At 37.4% G+C, this 16292-nt stretch overlaps 1 protein-coding gene across 1 annotated transcript in view; it reads left to right on the forward strand.

The window, feature by feature from the left end:
• The window catches only part of LOC107664771 (protocadherin-11 X-linked-like), a 202863-nt gene extending 193178 nt beyond the window's left edge, over positions 1 to 9685 (forward strand). Inside the window, exon 7 of the mRNA XM_016455427.1 lies at positions 9639 to 9685. Coding sequence (XP_016310913.1) covers positions 9639 to 9658 — 20 coding nt within the window. The 3' untranslated portion in view covers positions 9659 to 9685. The remainder of the gene's footprint in view (positions 1 to 9638) is intronic.
• The last annotated feature ends 6607 nt before the right edge of the window (positions 9686 to 16292 follow it).

Raw genomic sequence — 16292 nt, forward strand, 5'->3', positions numbered from 1 at the left:
TTTGTTTTGTTTTGTTTTGTTTTGTTTTGTTTTGTTTTGTTTTGTTTTGTTTTGTTTTGTTTTGTTTTGTTTTGTTTTGTTTTGTTTTGTTTTGTTTTGTTTTGTTTTGTTTTGTTTTGTTTTGTTTTGTTTTGTTTTGTTTTGTTTTGTTTTGTTTTGTTTTGTTTTGTTTTGTTTTGTTTTGTTTTGTTTTGTTTTGTTTTGTTTTGTTTTGTTTTGTTTTGTTTTGTTTTGTTTTGTTTTGTTTTGTTTTGTTTTGTTTTGTTTTGTTTTGTTTTGTTTTGTTTTGTTTTGTTTTGTTTTGTTTTGTTTTGTTTTGTTTTGTTTTGTTTTGTTTTGTTTTGTTTTGTTTTGTTTTGTTTTGTTTTGTTTTGAAAACAGTCCAGCTGTCCTCAATAGGCTATTTCAATAAAAAAACAAACATTCTGTCACCAATTACTTCAAGTTGTTCCAAACCTTTCTGAGTTTCTTTTATCTGTTGAACATTATAGAACATAATTTATAGAACAGTTCGTTCTGGTTCTCAAATCTGATTGGTTGAGAACCGTGAGATATTGTACTGGTATCGCTACAGGAACGCCCTTTCATGATACAAAATATATACAAAGATACAAACTTTTTAAGACTCACTAATAACCTAACTGAAGCAGCACATACCCTTGATACGAATTTAAAAAAAAGTGACGTATGTTTAACTGTCAACTTGAGCTTTGAATCCGTGGAAGGAAGTAGTTCCGCACAAAAGAGGGTTTTATTAGGCACTCCGTTGTTTCTTGTTTAATTACACACATGTTCCGTCGAACTGTTGTATAAATGCAATATCACTCTCGTACTTGAGCAATACCGGCTCTATATCAGCAGCTGTGATTGCCTCAGGCCTAATCACAGCCATGCTGTTATAGAGCCGGTATCGCTCTCGTACTCAAGTGATATTGCTCATTTAAACAATGTTGATAACCAAACAGTTGGTTGCCAACATTCTTCAAAATATCTTCAAATTATCAGCATTGACTTCCATAGTATGAAAAAAAAAATACTATGGAAGTCAACGGGGACCAGCAACTCTTTGGTCTCCAACATTCTTTGACATATCTTCAATTTCTGTTCAGCAGAAGAAAGAAATTCATGGAGATGTAGAGCAATTTGAGGGTGAGTAAATGATGATTCATATGTGGGTGAACTATCCCTTTAAGGATTGAAATGCTTTTCTTTTGTTTTAGTTTGGAAAATAAAGCTCAGGTTTTGGAAAAAGAGACGAGACCTTTGCAGTTTGTCATAGGGGAGCAATCCGATTACCAATCTCTGACGACAGCATTAGACAATGTTTGCAGGGGAAGATTGAAAATATCTTCAAGCGTTCGCACCGCTGTAATTACAAGTGTGAATCAGCCCGGGACTTCAATCAATAACCACTGGCCATTTTGCGAAATGTTTCAATCTGCAGACAATTTGCTTTAAATGCGAGCCGTTATTAGAAGCCCTATTACTCTCAGAGTAAATAGGCTTGGCATTTTTAAGCCTATGTTTTGCGATAATGTAAATATCATTACCTCACACAACATTCCATTTTTTTTAAATTGAAAATACCATCTCTTACCCCCAAATGCGAGGTTTTCCGACACATCTATGTATGTGCAGACCGGAGCACGTGGGGTCTGATACTTTTTTAAAAGCTCGATTTTTAAAAGTAGCGATTCCCCTTGAATACAAAAAGCACTTAAACAGCATCAGAGTGAGCCACTGACGAAAGCATTCAGTGCTGTCACCTACATCAGTCAAGCAGTACTAGTCCCTGTGGAGGAGAAACTGATACGGACTACATCTTTGGAGCTGTTTAATGTGAAATATCACATGCAAAAAATAGTAGCTCTCCTGGCTGTTGACATAGCGCCACTGACAGCTCGTGCTGTGCCTCTGCACGCTGGAAAGCAGCGTGGCTTCAAAACACCTTTTACACATAATGTAATTGTGCACATACTCTCCACTGCTTGTGCTGATTGGCTTCATACACACACACACACACACACGGACCTGCTGGGCAAATGCACTAAAGGTGTCTCAGGCACTTCTCAGCTAATGTGTTAAGGCTGGACATGTGTCTGCCTGCGCGCATGAATCTGTCCAGCGTGGCGTGATGCGCTCGGCCCCTCAAAAGAACAATGGCTCTGAAAGACACCTCCAATTTCCAAAGCAGCTCTGGGGTGATTTACAGCAGCCTCCGAGAGCGACCTGGCCAGGACTCATTCTGCTTGCTCAGAGAGTGAGTGAGCGGCATCATTTTTCCTTAATGAAGTTAGTGACCCTCTGAAAGGTGACACGTTTACCGCTCCACTGATTTATGCACTGATGCTCTGAGGCAGACTATAGCAGAGTAAGACCGGGAGCATGTGGCCACATCTCTCTCGCTCTTTCCTCTCTTTCTGTTTATAGCTTTCTAGATTTGTGCTATTCTGTCCAGTTCTCTGGTATTAAGACAAACTGACATGTAAAATAAGAGCATATTATAGCTCTATTCCAAAATCTAGTAAGCTGTCCGAAGTCCACAATACACAGTGGTTTTTATGCGTATACAGTGCACATGGGGTAAATATTGGCATCGGCACAGTACATGTTCAACCCAATTTTCCTCACTGTGTATACGTTGTACGTTCAGCTTGCCTATGCACCTTGAATTGTTTATTTGCAATAATTAGTTCATCCACAAGGTGGCAACACTGCCCAAGCCTGTTGTTTTTTAGTCGAAAAAGGCGTTGAATAGATGGAACAACCAGAGATTAGCTTACTATTGGGAGATGAGATAGTCTGTATTAATTACCATTGGAAAAAGTGCAACGGCTAACTTGGATCATGTGAGGCACCTCAGCCATACAATGGCCTCTGGTGTCTCTCCCAATACATATCTATGGCCGCAGCATTAGCATTAGCCATTACGCTTTTTTGGCTAAAGGTTGCAGGCTTGCCTTCTATTGGCTTTGGAACAACTACAATCTACTGGAGACAGGAAAAAGTTGGAGGTGGGAATATCTGAAAATCTGAAATGACCTCAGTGCATTCCAGTCCGTCACATCACAAGATGGCACCATGACTAAAGAACATTTGTTATTCTGCCAGTTATGGCAAAATTAACATTCAGGGTGTCCTAAAATCCGTATATTGTCATTCGTTTTTCAAATTTTTAAACAATATAATGTCAAATATAATGGTACATTATTCGAGACATTAGCGCTAGAAAGCTGTCTATCTAGTAGACATTGAAGAGAAAAAGAGGTAGGCATTCATTTATGAACAAACAATTTAGTATATCTTGCACGTTGATACAATATGTGCATCAAAATACATAAAAATGTATTTTTATGTTCCACGTAAACCAGCTCTCTATCCTCCTTGTTTGCTGTCATCTTGGAAATTGCGTCAAATAAAGCTTAACTCTGAGGTTGGGGTTGATTGATCTGCATAGAGTTTACAAACTGGATCTCCAGTTTGGAGCAGCATTCCGGCAGATGTTATTTTCAAGTAGGAGGTGGTAAAAATCTACCTGTAAACTCTAGTTTAATCAAGTACAAAGCCCTTTTTACCTCTCATAACTTCTGGAGAGAAATAGCACAGACAATGGACGAAAGGATGACCCTTACGAAAAAAATTAACCATAGTTTTACTACAAATAAAACCAATGTAATCATGGTAACTTGGTAGCGTTTAACCATCATATTTAATGATTTGGAATGCTCTAGATATGCACCAACTGTTTGTATAAAGGAGACTGAATTGATTTCAATGGAGTTTGACGTTAGCATGTTGCTAAGCTAATGGTATGATACTTTAATAAACATGAAAATGCATAGCACAAACAAATGTTGGGTAAGGTAGTATTTTTAAGTTACAATTAACTGTTTTTTATTGATGTTTTTCAGTATTGAATGGCGTTTAATTGGAACCAACATTTCTTGGATTTGTTTACAGATGTTTGTTTAATAGAAGTACTAACTATAAAACCATAGATATCTCTATAGGTAGATCTCTTATTCGACTGCTCCAGACACACCAGCACATCCACCATCTTGGAACAGTCAACATTTCAGAGGCTGCTTAATACTCGCACTAACAAAAACCAATGAATTTTCAACAACATTATGCAGCCTATGGTTGTGAAAACCATAGGTATATGGTAGTGTTCCCTGATGATCAATAACATTTGTAAGAGTGTTCTCAAGTGTTCATAAACTTGCTTTGACAGTTCCAATATGGTGGATGGCTTACATGTAGTGGGCCATAGCAGCTAATATGATATTTATGTATGGATATCTGCTGCTCAGACATTAAATCATGGTGCTAGCAATGGCAAGACCATGGGTTTGATTCCTAGGAAATGTGTGAATTGATCAAACGTATTGAATGCAATAGCAGTTACTTTGGGTAAATGTTTAAATATTTATTCTGCAATTCAGAATATTTTGATTTCCCTCTGCATGATATTAAAATACTAAACATAAAAAAGCAATAACTATATTGGCTCCTGGTGGTAAAAATAAAAATAACCCAAGCATGTAATGCAAGGGAACCAGACGTAGTCTCTTTCAATTATTTCTAACATCTTTACTTATGCAAATATGCTAAATTATTTCTAGATGACAGCTTGGAGGGGGGGGACCAGTATGAGCAAAGTGATGTTCAGACAGGGCTCTCATTTTCCTGGCGGGTTAAGATATACATACGCCGCAGTAGGGCTCCAGCCTGCCTCCACAAGCACTGTTTTACATTCTAATTATTAGAGCTGACAGGCTATATGGCTGGGGCTCAATACTGAGGCCTTTTTCTTGGCACATCTCGCATTTGATGTCAGAGCAAGTTTAATGAGATAAGAAAGTTTGAGTCCTGTAGTTTACAGTTCTCTTTCCTTTGAGCAAATCACGTTCTGTTGCTCTCAGCTACTGTAGCACGCTTACTGTACGTCTCAGCTGCGCTAACACGTAGGCGAAGGAGGAAGAATTGCTGTGTTTCCGTTTGATTTGTCTTAATTGACTTGATTTAAGCGAGAGACATCAGCAGAAGAAAGGTGTGCCACGATGACTGCGATTAAAAATAAACAGTGGTTTTGGAGCTGTTCATTCATTCTTTAATATGTAAAAAGCCAATCTCAGACACAAACAACAGAGACTTTTTTAAAGATTTAATTAAGCTACAGGGAATTCAGTGCATATTGTAGGTAAACACTTAGGACCATGGGAATACCATTTAAATTAAAAGAACTGGTGTTGTTTTTCTCATTACCAGATGAATGAAACATTTATCGCTGCCTTTCATTTCTCTCAGAAGCTGACATTTACAGGTCACCTTTTGATAGCGCCAACTTTGTATTGTCTCCAAGTGCCTTAGCAATATGAGAAAGTATGATTTATTTTGTCTTCCGTGTTCACCTCTTGACTGAGCCTCCGCATTTGTCATTTCATCATCCACAGCTATTGAAGTGAACCTGCAGAAAGCTCTCGCCGAGGCCTCAGAGACCTGTACCCAGGAATGTCTGATCCTGGGTCATTCTGACAGCTGCTGGATGCCGCCAGCGCTGACCCAATTCCAGACGTCCGGCGCAGCCACTCTGCCCTCCTTTGGTTTTCAACAAAGCTGGGCGCGGGGGAACAAGCCAGATGGGCGTCACACCCTTGGCAGGTCAGTGCCCAAAGATGATCTGGACAAAGGGAGCAACCGGCCCCAATTCTACAACACACTTGAGAGACACTGCAGCAAGAAAGAGGATCCCATCAAGGTCATCCCTCTAGCCAGCTTTTCCGCCACGTCCAGCCCCCAGACGTCTGCGGGCGGAGGCTCTTCCGCCTTCCTGCACGAGCATCAGCTGTAGAAGCGAGGGTAGGCCTCAGAGCACAGCATAATGAGAGTGATTGAAATGGAAAAGCTGACTGGTTCTGATCGTTATTAGCATGTGTCAACCCTTTCACGGCACGGCGGAAGGGGAAGTTAAAGCAAAGGACACTAGCTTTCGATATCCTCTGTGAAACTGAAACGTACAGTAGACAAATGGTAGATATAGACCAAAGTAGCTCCTCAAGTGAAAAAAACATAACAAAAAAAAAAAAAGCGGTGTGAAATGTATCTTAGTAACAGATTAGTGGCAAATGAACTAAGCTTTACTGTTGATCAAAAGGGACAAGATTACAACAAATTACTTTTAAGTCTGTGTTGCTGGAAGAAATCATTGCATACGTTTACATGCTCGCTGATAAAAAAAAAACACGCCATGTTCTTGTTATTCAAAGAAAATGTGTGCATATTCCGCACATTATCTTCTCTAATTTGAAATACATATGAACACGTGTCTGCAGCTAGTGGTCTTGGCGAGTTTAATTGGTGCTCACTAACAGCAAAGCCGGTGGTTATTTCGTTGTGCTTTGCACATGAACGCAGACAAAACAATAAAAATTAGGCTCTGAGTTAAGAGCCGCATTCGGAATATTACAACACATGTAAGCATAGTCAATAAGGTTAAGTGTAATTTGTGAGCGCTGGGTGACTGCAGTATTTCTTTCGGCTTCGGTGAGGTCCGTCGTTTCCAGCTGAATTTCCGCCTGAGTCAGTTTTACTCTGCTAAAGAGACCTAGCTCCATGCCTCTGAATGTGCTGCTTACTCTGTCAAGACTACAGCTAAGCCTCTGCAAAAATTAGTCTTAACACGTAGAAACTTTTATATATATTAGGGTGCTTTTTTTCTTCTTAAACTTTGACGTTAGGTCTTTTCTCCCTGGTGAGCTCAGAGCCTTCCTCTGATGTTCAGCATGTTGGTAGTTTCCGTGCATCTGACACCCTTTCTCTGCCATTAAAAGAAACCCGCTTATTTTCAACATTATCTCATTAGCGGAGGCACAGACATGGCTAAAAAGGCATCCTTTGTTTTTTCGCACTACTATATCAAGTTTTTCTCTCGATATATACACAATTTATGCACCATAATAAGTGCTGTGGAACCAATTACAAGAATCTCCCAATAGTATAATTACTTTGATCAGTAATCACCGTAACCACTATAGAAGCAGAACGCTGCTCTATAATAGCATAATTGGCTACCTTTTGTATGTGTGTGTGCGTGTGCTTGTATGATGCGCACTTCTTTTTAAACTTGCGTCAAAATTAAGCGTTTGCGAGATTTATAAATAATGATGTCAAATAAACAGCCTTAAGATGTAAATGTGTATTGTACGGATGTAATGACTGCTAAGTGAAGTATAAGTTACTTACAATTGTGTCATATTTTCGTCCAGTATATTCAAACAGAGACATCAAGTAATCCCACAAAGAGGCTGTGCGGGTTGAGAAATCAGCACAAATTTAATTCGCCAACACTTCTCCTTAGTATATACTGATGACACAGAAATATTTGGGTCAGTGATCCAAAAAATTACTTCACTATAAAATAGTGTACGTGCCAGCGACAAGAAATGTGTCACAGCGAGACGTGTTGGAGTGTGTTGCTCTTTGATGCAAGAGAACTGACAATCACTCCGGCAGCTGTTCCCTCAATAACAGTTTAAGATCTGTCGAACACTCTTGATTAAGAGGAATAATTGCGGTGTGGGACGGAAGCAGTGGCTTGGTCTTTCGCTCGAGCTCTTGCACGTCTGCTAGCTGGGACGGTGTGAGAGTATCGAGTGTAAGGTTGCTGACTCAACGCAAAGTCTCCTAATCTATACAATAGATCAGAAACAAGGTCTGAAATACTTATATCAGCCGTAGTGTCTGTATTGCTTAACACTGCTTGAAAATCTCTCCTTCTGTTCATTCATAACACAACAGAAAACACCTAGTTACAAATAATTGAATTGGATGTCTTTTAAATTTCCAATGATTAAAAACAATGGTTTTTGAAGAAGAGGGCTGTAGAGCTTCACAACACATATGAAATATATTTACATATTTATTTCAGAACTGCATGGATTTAGAAGTTTTACATGCTTAGAGTCAACATGAAATCAAACAGACCCCGTTTACTTTCTTAATGCACGTCACTAGGGTTTTTGTGAAAGATTCATCTGTACACATTTTATTTCAAGAAAAAAATGCACATCTACATTTTAATTAAAACTTAAGTTCCTGTGCCTCTCAATCAACTTACTTTAATTTAGCATCACCAGGCAATAATGAAAAAAATAATAAAAATAGCCAAATATTCAGATCTAGCCTTATTCTGGGATGGAAACGACCCCTTTTCATGGTCCAATGCAGGGATGTGCATGGAGTTCTCTGGGCCTCAAATGTAGTAATACTTTGTTTGATTGATTTTAATTTTAAAAAAAGAGCAACACTCACCTGGTCCAATCATATCCTGATTAATAAACAGAAGCCTTTTTTCTCATTCAGAGAAAATGTACACAATTACAGAAGTTAAATGCGTTGCAAATGCTATTTCATGTTGACTTTAAAAATGTATGAACTTAAAAGTAAACATTTGCTGAAATCTGAAACAGCCATTTTTGAGTAGTGGAGCAATTCTATTAGTGCCAAAGGCATATCAAGTAAAAAAGACAAACATTGTGTGAGTATGAATGAAAATAAGAACATTTGTGATAAATAAATGCATAAAAGGTCTCAGTATGCATGGTTATTCTCCCCTCTAGCACTTTTGTACTTTTCTAAAAAGTTTGTTCCCTGATGTATCATGGTAAGCAACCTTGCTAATGAGGTGTTTCTTTTCTCTGATAGATACTTTTTTTTTCTTTTTACATTTTTTGAGCGTTTTTTCAGGAACATATTATGGCAGATCGTCTCTGTAGTCAGACATTTGCATGTGGTTCCAGTTGACCTCCGCTGGCTGATTGTGTTCTGTAGCACTAAACCCTTGTTCTGACACTAATCAGTAGCTTGTGCTGTCATACGGTCATCTCCTCGGGTTGTGTTATAGTTAGTATGAAGGATTAGAATGGCAACACACTTTGAGTGCCCAACACATCGTAACACAAATCAAATAAATTCCCATCATTACCGTACAGAAAAAAGAAAAAGAAAAAAAGAGCAAAGTGTACATAGATATACTTAGCAGTAACCCTGGGAAACAAATTTTAACATACTGTATGTGTAAACAAAAGGAAAAGTGGTTTATGCTTACTGAAAATAGTTGATAAAAGACAAAAATCATGAAAAATGAGGACAATCTCTGTTGTAATGTATTCAAAACATATGCATACTGTATAGTATTATATGTGTGCGCGTGCGTTTGTGTGTGTGCATGTATGTATACTGGCACAAAGTGGCCGGATTATGTATGTACACACTGTGTATCTTGTATAGAATCTGAAAAGAATATAAAACTGCTGATATATTAAATCTGCTTGTAATTTAAACATCATTTGCTGTATTTCACAACTATTTCTTTCTCTAGAGGTGAGCTTTCATATGTGCCAGCAGTCAAGCAATGAACACTGTTGAACAATTGAAGTATATCTTGATATCATACCCCTGTAAAATACTAAAAGAAACGAAAAGAAAAAGAAAAAAGAACATGCTCATTTACATTTGGTGTGATGTTTTTTCTTGTCTTGGATTTTTTCTTGAACCATTAAATATTGTGTATCTTTAGACGCTCTGTTGTGTGTCCTATCATTTCCAAACACTTTAATCCTATTTTTCTCTTATAGACTGCAAAGCCTTGACGTAGAAAGCAGGTGGTGGAGGAGAATACTAACAAACAAGAAGAAAGAAACGTGGTTCGGACCAGCTTCCATTAGGGAAAGCGAGCAATATGCATACGAAACGCTGTCTATTTGTGGAAAAGCAAGGCGGAGGGAACTCTTGATTAAGTCTGTCTGCACAGACAATAGCAGTTATACAGCTGTTAGAGGCATTGATTCAGTAGGAGGTGAGCTTCGGAAACACACCTGAGAGATTTTAATCAGAAAGAGAAGAGGCCACCTAGATGGACTCAAGAATAATTGGCGAGTCTGGGCATATAACCACCATTATGTGCTCTGCAAATGTGCCAGGACTGCAGCTTTGGACCGGGCCCAAGACGGAGTTGGGAGCAAGAAAGGAGCCTTAAAAAGCAAATGAATAAAGATTATCCAATCAAAAGGGTCTACCTACAGCACTGTAAGTTCCTGAACATTTTGCTGAACTGTCTAGTTACACCCTTTTTCTGCTGGCTTTACATTTTTGATGCTTGACTAGCACGTATGTGTATACGAGTGTGAGCTTTCATATAGGGGTGAGCTCAATTATCCCTCCTTTCCCTCATTAGTCTAAAGAAATACTGGGCATCCAGACTGCAATGCAGATAAAGTAGCAGGCAAACAAATTATAATTTAACAGCATGCAAATGTTACAATTTAAAGCGACAGTTCACTCCAAAATGAACATGGTCATAATTTACACACACTCATGTCTTTCTTTTGCAGAACACAGAATAAGATATTATTCTTATCTATATTAATATCACTATATTAAGATATATTGTTATTTTTAATTATATTTCTGTTTTAATAATTTTAAACAAACGTATTTCAGTTCATTGCCAAAGCATTTTTTCGTTTTAATTTAACATGTTTTATTTTATTTAATCATTATATCAATTACCAAAATTTGTTTTGAATAGTTTTAGTGAAATTAATCCAAACACCTCTACTGATATATTCTAAAGGCCTGTTTACACAAAGAGCGATAACTATAATGATAGCAATAAAAATGTTATAAATTTAAAAGAATAGCAGTCCACACCACAACTTTAACGATAAGCGCACAGAGAAACAATATCCTTAGAATCACTTTCAAAAATAGTTTTTTTTCCAGCTGATGAGCGATTAAAACAGCTAACTGACAGCCAATCAGAATTTAAAAGTCAGAGACAATCTGATTTAAAGTGGCAGATGCCAAAACTGTAGCCCGCTTACCGTATAATAAATGGAGTATTTTGACGCTTATATAGTTATCGTTGTAGTTATCTTTATGCTTATCAAACTAAAACATTGATTAACAATATAGAAAAAAGAGAGCAGTTATGGCAACACAAACCTCAAGCACCATGACGTTTGGTCCGATGAACTACGAGAACTAATGAGGGTTTATGTTAGCTGATAATTAAAGTGTATGTAGTTGTTGTAGTTTGTGTATGAATTAATTTCACTCTACCTTTATGTCCTTTCTGGAGCTTGACACTTTTGGGTCCCATTGACTTTCAGAAAACAAAATCAGTTCTTCAAAATATCTTCTATGTCCCAAGGAGGAAAAGGCTATACATGTTTATAATGTTTATTTAGAATTTTTATTTTGGGTTGAACTGTCCCTTTAAGAAACAATTTTAAGCACAGTCAAGTCAGAGCTTTAGTGTAAAATCCAGAAACTATAAAACTAGCATTTTTGGAGTGTGCGACCAGAGAGTGCATGTGGAGACACTAAGTGGCTGTGACAATGGCTTGATATGCATGGGGGAACATGAGAAAAGGTAATGGGCGAAAGGGTACGGATGGGGTCTTGCAGTCACACATGCAGCGAGCCCTTCCGCACTTTCCCAGCATTATTCCCCATGGCCATTTTATTAGATGAATGAGACATGACTGGCTAGCATAGAGCTAATCAACTCAGTTTTGTTGTAGCAGCTCAAACGGGGGACTGCTAGACTTCAACCACTTTCCTCATGGCCGTTTTGTTCTTTACCTGTAGATAGAGACTTCACTACGGCAGCCCACACTGATTGCGCGGCTAAAGCCCACCTGAGTTTCCAGGTAAGTCCCAGTGGACGTGGCGATCTGAGCGCGGAAGCTAAACGAGTTGCTAGATTTGAGGTTACTACACAGTGACACCGTGGCTGGTGAGAGAGGGCTTGAGTGTACAGACAGAGTATCTCATCAAGGACATCTAGATGGGGTCATCACATCACCGCTGAAGATCTCCGGCTCAAAGCTTTTTCCTTTTGCTCAAGTGGGTTGCTGAAGGCAGCGCAGTAGCGTGGCTTATGTCTCACTGCCGTGTTGACCCAGCGTTTAAATCTAGCAATAGTTTTTGAATCAGAAGTGAATACAGGAAGACAGAGCAAGCGAGAGTTTAAACTGGCGCGGTGACAAAGTAATAACAAAGTTACTATTGAATCACAGAGCAAGCCATTTGTAATTTGTCCCTGGCGAAAGCTGCAAATACAATATGCTACGCGACGGACCGCTGTGATGCTGAAAAATGCCTCAATGCGCCGAATGGGAAATTGATTGAAGTGGCCATTTGCAAGCGACTCACACCTTCTTATTGTTGATTCGTATCCGGCTTCAAGAACACTTGTTAACTTTGCAAATATCTTTCTTTAGTGGAGACGCACTTGGTTTTCAAAGCACCATCTGCAGAGGCCGCTGGTTGAACATATAGAGGGTGTCAAACAGCACGCTCATTTTAAATTGTAATTAAACTGGCCATCAGGTACCTTGAGGCTGTTTAGTCTTCAGCAGGATACTAATTACTATAAGATGACCTTTGGAATAATATCTGGTGAATAATTCATAATTGAAGAGATTGCTTCAGAGACATCCGCTCTGAACTTTGTATGCTCACAACTATTTAAATTAATTTTCAAATCGAACCCTCCGATTCGGTCTTCAAGCAGTACAGTATGAGGGAAAGGATTTTTACGCATACGGTGAGGTTCCTTTTAAGCTGGTGATAAAAATGGATGTGTTTTATTGCCTTTAGTCAAGACTGACTCGTGTCAATATTACACTTTCATCCAGCATGAGGCATATAAAAAAGAAGCCATATAGTAATGTATTAATCACAAGACGGTGCTCAATGATATTTTCATTTTCACGATGATACAGGACCTGACTTTCTTGAATGTCAAACGATTACATTCATACAAATGTGATTCTGAAGCCTTTATATAAATGATATCAGAGCAGAGGAGGTTTATATATATATATATATATATATAGCAGTACATCCCGATTGGCCTCATGAGTGAAATATTAGATAGGTGTCAGGTAGTTGAAGACATATGCATTTATCATAATTACCCCATGCATACACATTTTTTAGGAACACTCATTCAAATGAAATCAACCAAAATTAATTTGTGTTTATTGTTGAGTAGTAAGTGACTACATGCACACTGAAATATGTGTTAACAGTAATATTGTGAAATATTACTGCATCAGTTTCAAATAACTTTTCTATTGTAGTATATGTTAAAATGTAATTTATTACTGTGATCAAAGCTGAATTTACTCCAGTCACATGATCCTTCAGAAATCATTCTAATACACTGATTTGCTGCACAACAAACATTTCTTATTTTTATCAATGGTGTGCAATTTCTTTTTTAAAGAAACTTTTATTCAGTAAGGATACATTAATTTGGCAGTAATGGCATTCATAATGTTCTAATTTATGTTTCAAATCAATGCTTTTCTGTTGCACATTTATTAATCAAAGAATCCTTAAAAAGGGTCATCTCCATTTCCAGAAAACTATTAAGAAGCTGTCTTAAGAACTGTTTTCAACATTGATGATGATAATAATAATAATAATACATTTTAACAGAAAACTGATTTTTTTATTGCAATAATATTTCTCAGTATCACTGTTTTTACATGTCTTATCATGTCTTCTAAAAAAATCTTAATCATTCCAAATATTTGTTGTCAGTCATACTAATCTAAAAATGTAATGTTTCAAAAAGTATGTGCCAGTGTTATTTTAACTACCCTTATATAGTGTGCTTGTGTTTAGTGTTTTCTCTTAAAAAATAAATGGCTTGTCATGTTTGCAGCGCTAGGTTTAATGTTATGACATTTTTTTTTATACCAGTGGGACCAATTTACATGATGATATGAGCTGGCCATGTAAATTCACTACATAAGTTACTGTTTATTTCATTTGTGATAATACCAGTTGTTTCTACAAGTAAATTCAATTCACTCATTCTCTCTCAAATGTTTTATTGATGTTGCTTCATTGTAGCATTAACCCTTAGATGGTAAACACAGTGTACCTGGACCTGTCCAACCAGATTTCTTCTGTATTTCCTGGAGAGAAAAAAAATCTGGTCAAACTGATTCAATCATTAGGCTCAATGCACATTGGCTCTTGCCCTGATACTGTAATACTATTATGTTGTCCAGTCTCTCGTGCTTTCACAAACGGGATTCAATCAATTCAGTCTTGCCATAGGCCAATTCATTTCTCCATAAGAAATAAAAGAGCACACTGTGACCAAAAAGCAGCATGAGCTCATCATGTTCACAGTGATTTCGAAGTACATGCAACTTCAGATGAGAAGATTTTCTTAAATGATAGGTACAGTATTACTATTATACAGTACCAAAGGCAATTCTAGGGACCGAACCCCCAATGATGAGTAAAAGTGGGGATATGTGTGCAAACTCTCAAAAAAGGTACAAAAGCTATTCAGAACATATAGATACTAATATGTACCTTTAAGCTACCGATATGTACCTTTTGAAAAGGTACTGCCCAGTGACAGCTTTTGTACCTTTTTTCGAAGAGTGTACAATATAGATCTGGGACGGAACCAGCAACTATACATGGCTATATTTGATGTTAATCATATTTTGAAGCCTTTCTAAATTGGATCTATAATCATCCATGTACTGTATTAGTTTTGTAAATTGCAAATTTTATGTTTCTTGCTATTTTGTCAGTCATTATAGATTAGGCTTTGTAACAGCGGCAGCAGAAAAAGAGAGATTTAAAAGGGGGAAAAATCTATTTCAATTATTGATGGTGATAATGAAAACTAGGTGTTATTTTGGAATGGTGAGAAAAAATTAGTTGACATAAAACCAGTGCAAGGGGCAGAAACTTTCAAATGTCTCTAATCGCTTCTTTATAGATTTACCGCTGTCAAGAAAATGAATAATTGGTTTATCTTTCCTGTTCATTACTCAAAACCGCTTTGGAACTTTAATCCACTCATGATTTCACAAGTTCTGAAAGCATTGCAAACAAAGACCCTTTCTCAGATAAAGAGGCTTTCAAAGCCAGACTTTTAGTCGAGCACATGGAACAATGAGAAATTAGATTTAGTCGCCTCTATTCACGGGAACCGAGCTCTGGACCGTGTCAGGTGATTGTGTGATGTAGACAATAAAGGCCACAAAAATCAGCTCTATGTGAGCTGACAGGCTTGACGGAAAGTCCTCAGTACGTGCTGATTAATGACTGACAATTGCAATGACTGATTTAAATAATGCTAACTGGCCAACAGGATAATGATCCGTACATTTCCTCTAATTAGAGACAGCGCGGCTCTTTGTGACGGCGCTGATGGGAGGGTTTCTGGGGCTGCACTGCCATTGGCAGCGTTCTGTAGACGAAATGTAAATGGATATACCTTATGTTTTTTGTTTCAGCACATTGGCACAACTGCCTTTGTATGGTTATTTTTGCTGTAGTATCACCTGAATAATGATCGATTGTGAATAAAGACATCATTAAGACAATGTCGACTGCTAAATGTCATTATTACTGTGCATTTCCAAAAGCTGAACATGCAAACGCTACCATCTAACCGTCTGGAGACAGATAATAGCCATGCAGGTTTTTATCTTTTCATAAAGTGCATTGGTAAGTGAGTTATGAATAATATATACAAGGACAACTCTATATTCATGTTCATGTTCTCACAGCGTCTACAAATTTCCAAGATAGTCTAAGTCTAGATAAGTCTACAGCATGCAACTAATGGTAGAAATGGATGAAAACATCTGCAGTATCTTTTCATTTCTGACTAAGGCACAGGGTTGGGCAAATTTCTGAATTTAGAAATTGGCTCTACTTTTGAGCTGACTTTCCACACACCACTCATGATGCTGAATTGGAATGAGAGGGAGAGATATTTACTGAATTTCAATTCAGAGAAATTCAACGCAACAGAATTTCATTATTTTGTTTTTCCAACAACACAGATCGGGCATGTAACACATGTTGTTTAAGGTTTCCACCCTGTAGCACATGAATGTTGTCTGACTCCGTTTCGAAGACTAATTTGCAGTAAATTAGAGGATTGTGGGACTTGTAGGTCAACTGTGGTTCATGAAATGAATTTATTTATAAAAAGTTATAGAATACATTTAGTAACACATCTTGGTTAAACTTCTATAACTGGATGGTGTGGATTTTGTGCCTGAATGTACTGTGATAATTAGATGTACTTGGGTAAACAAATAAGAGACATTTTTATTTACAACACACACACAGTTGTATCAAATGTAGCTCTATACACTCCTGTCCAGTCCTTTATATATTAAAAAATATATATATTATATTATATTATATTATATTATATTATATTATAT

The sequence above is a fragment of the Sinocyclocheilus anshuiensis genome, unplaced genomic scaffold (assembly GCF_001515605.1).
Source record: "Sinocyclocheilus anshuiensis isolate Anshui unplaced genomic scaffold, SAMN03320099.WGS_v1.1 scaffold235, whole genome shotgun sequence".
In the NCBI taxonomy this organism is placed as follows: Eukaryota; Metazoa; Chordata; class Actinopteri; order Cypriniformes; family Cyprinidae; genus Sinocyclocheilus; species Sinocyclocheilus anshuiensis.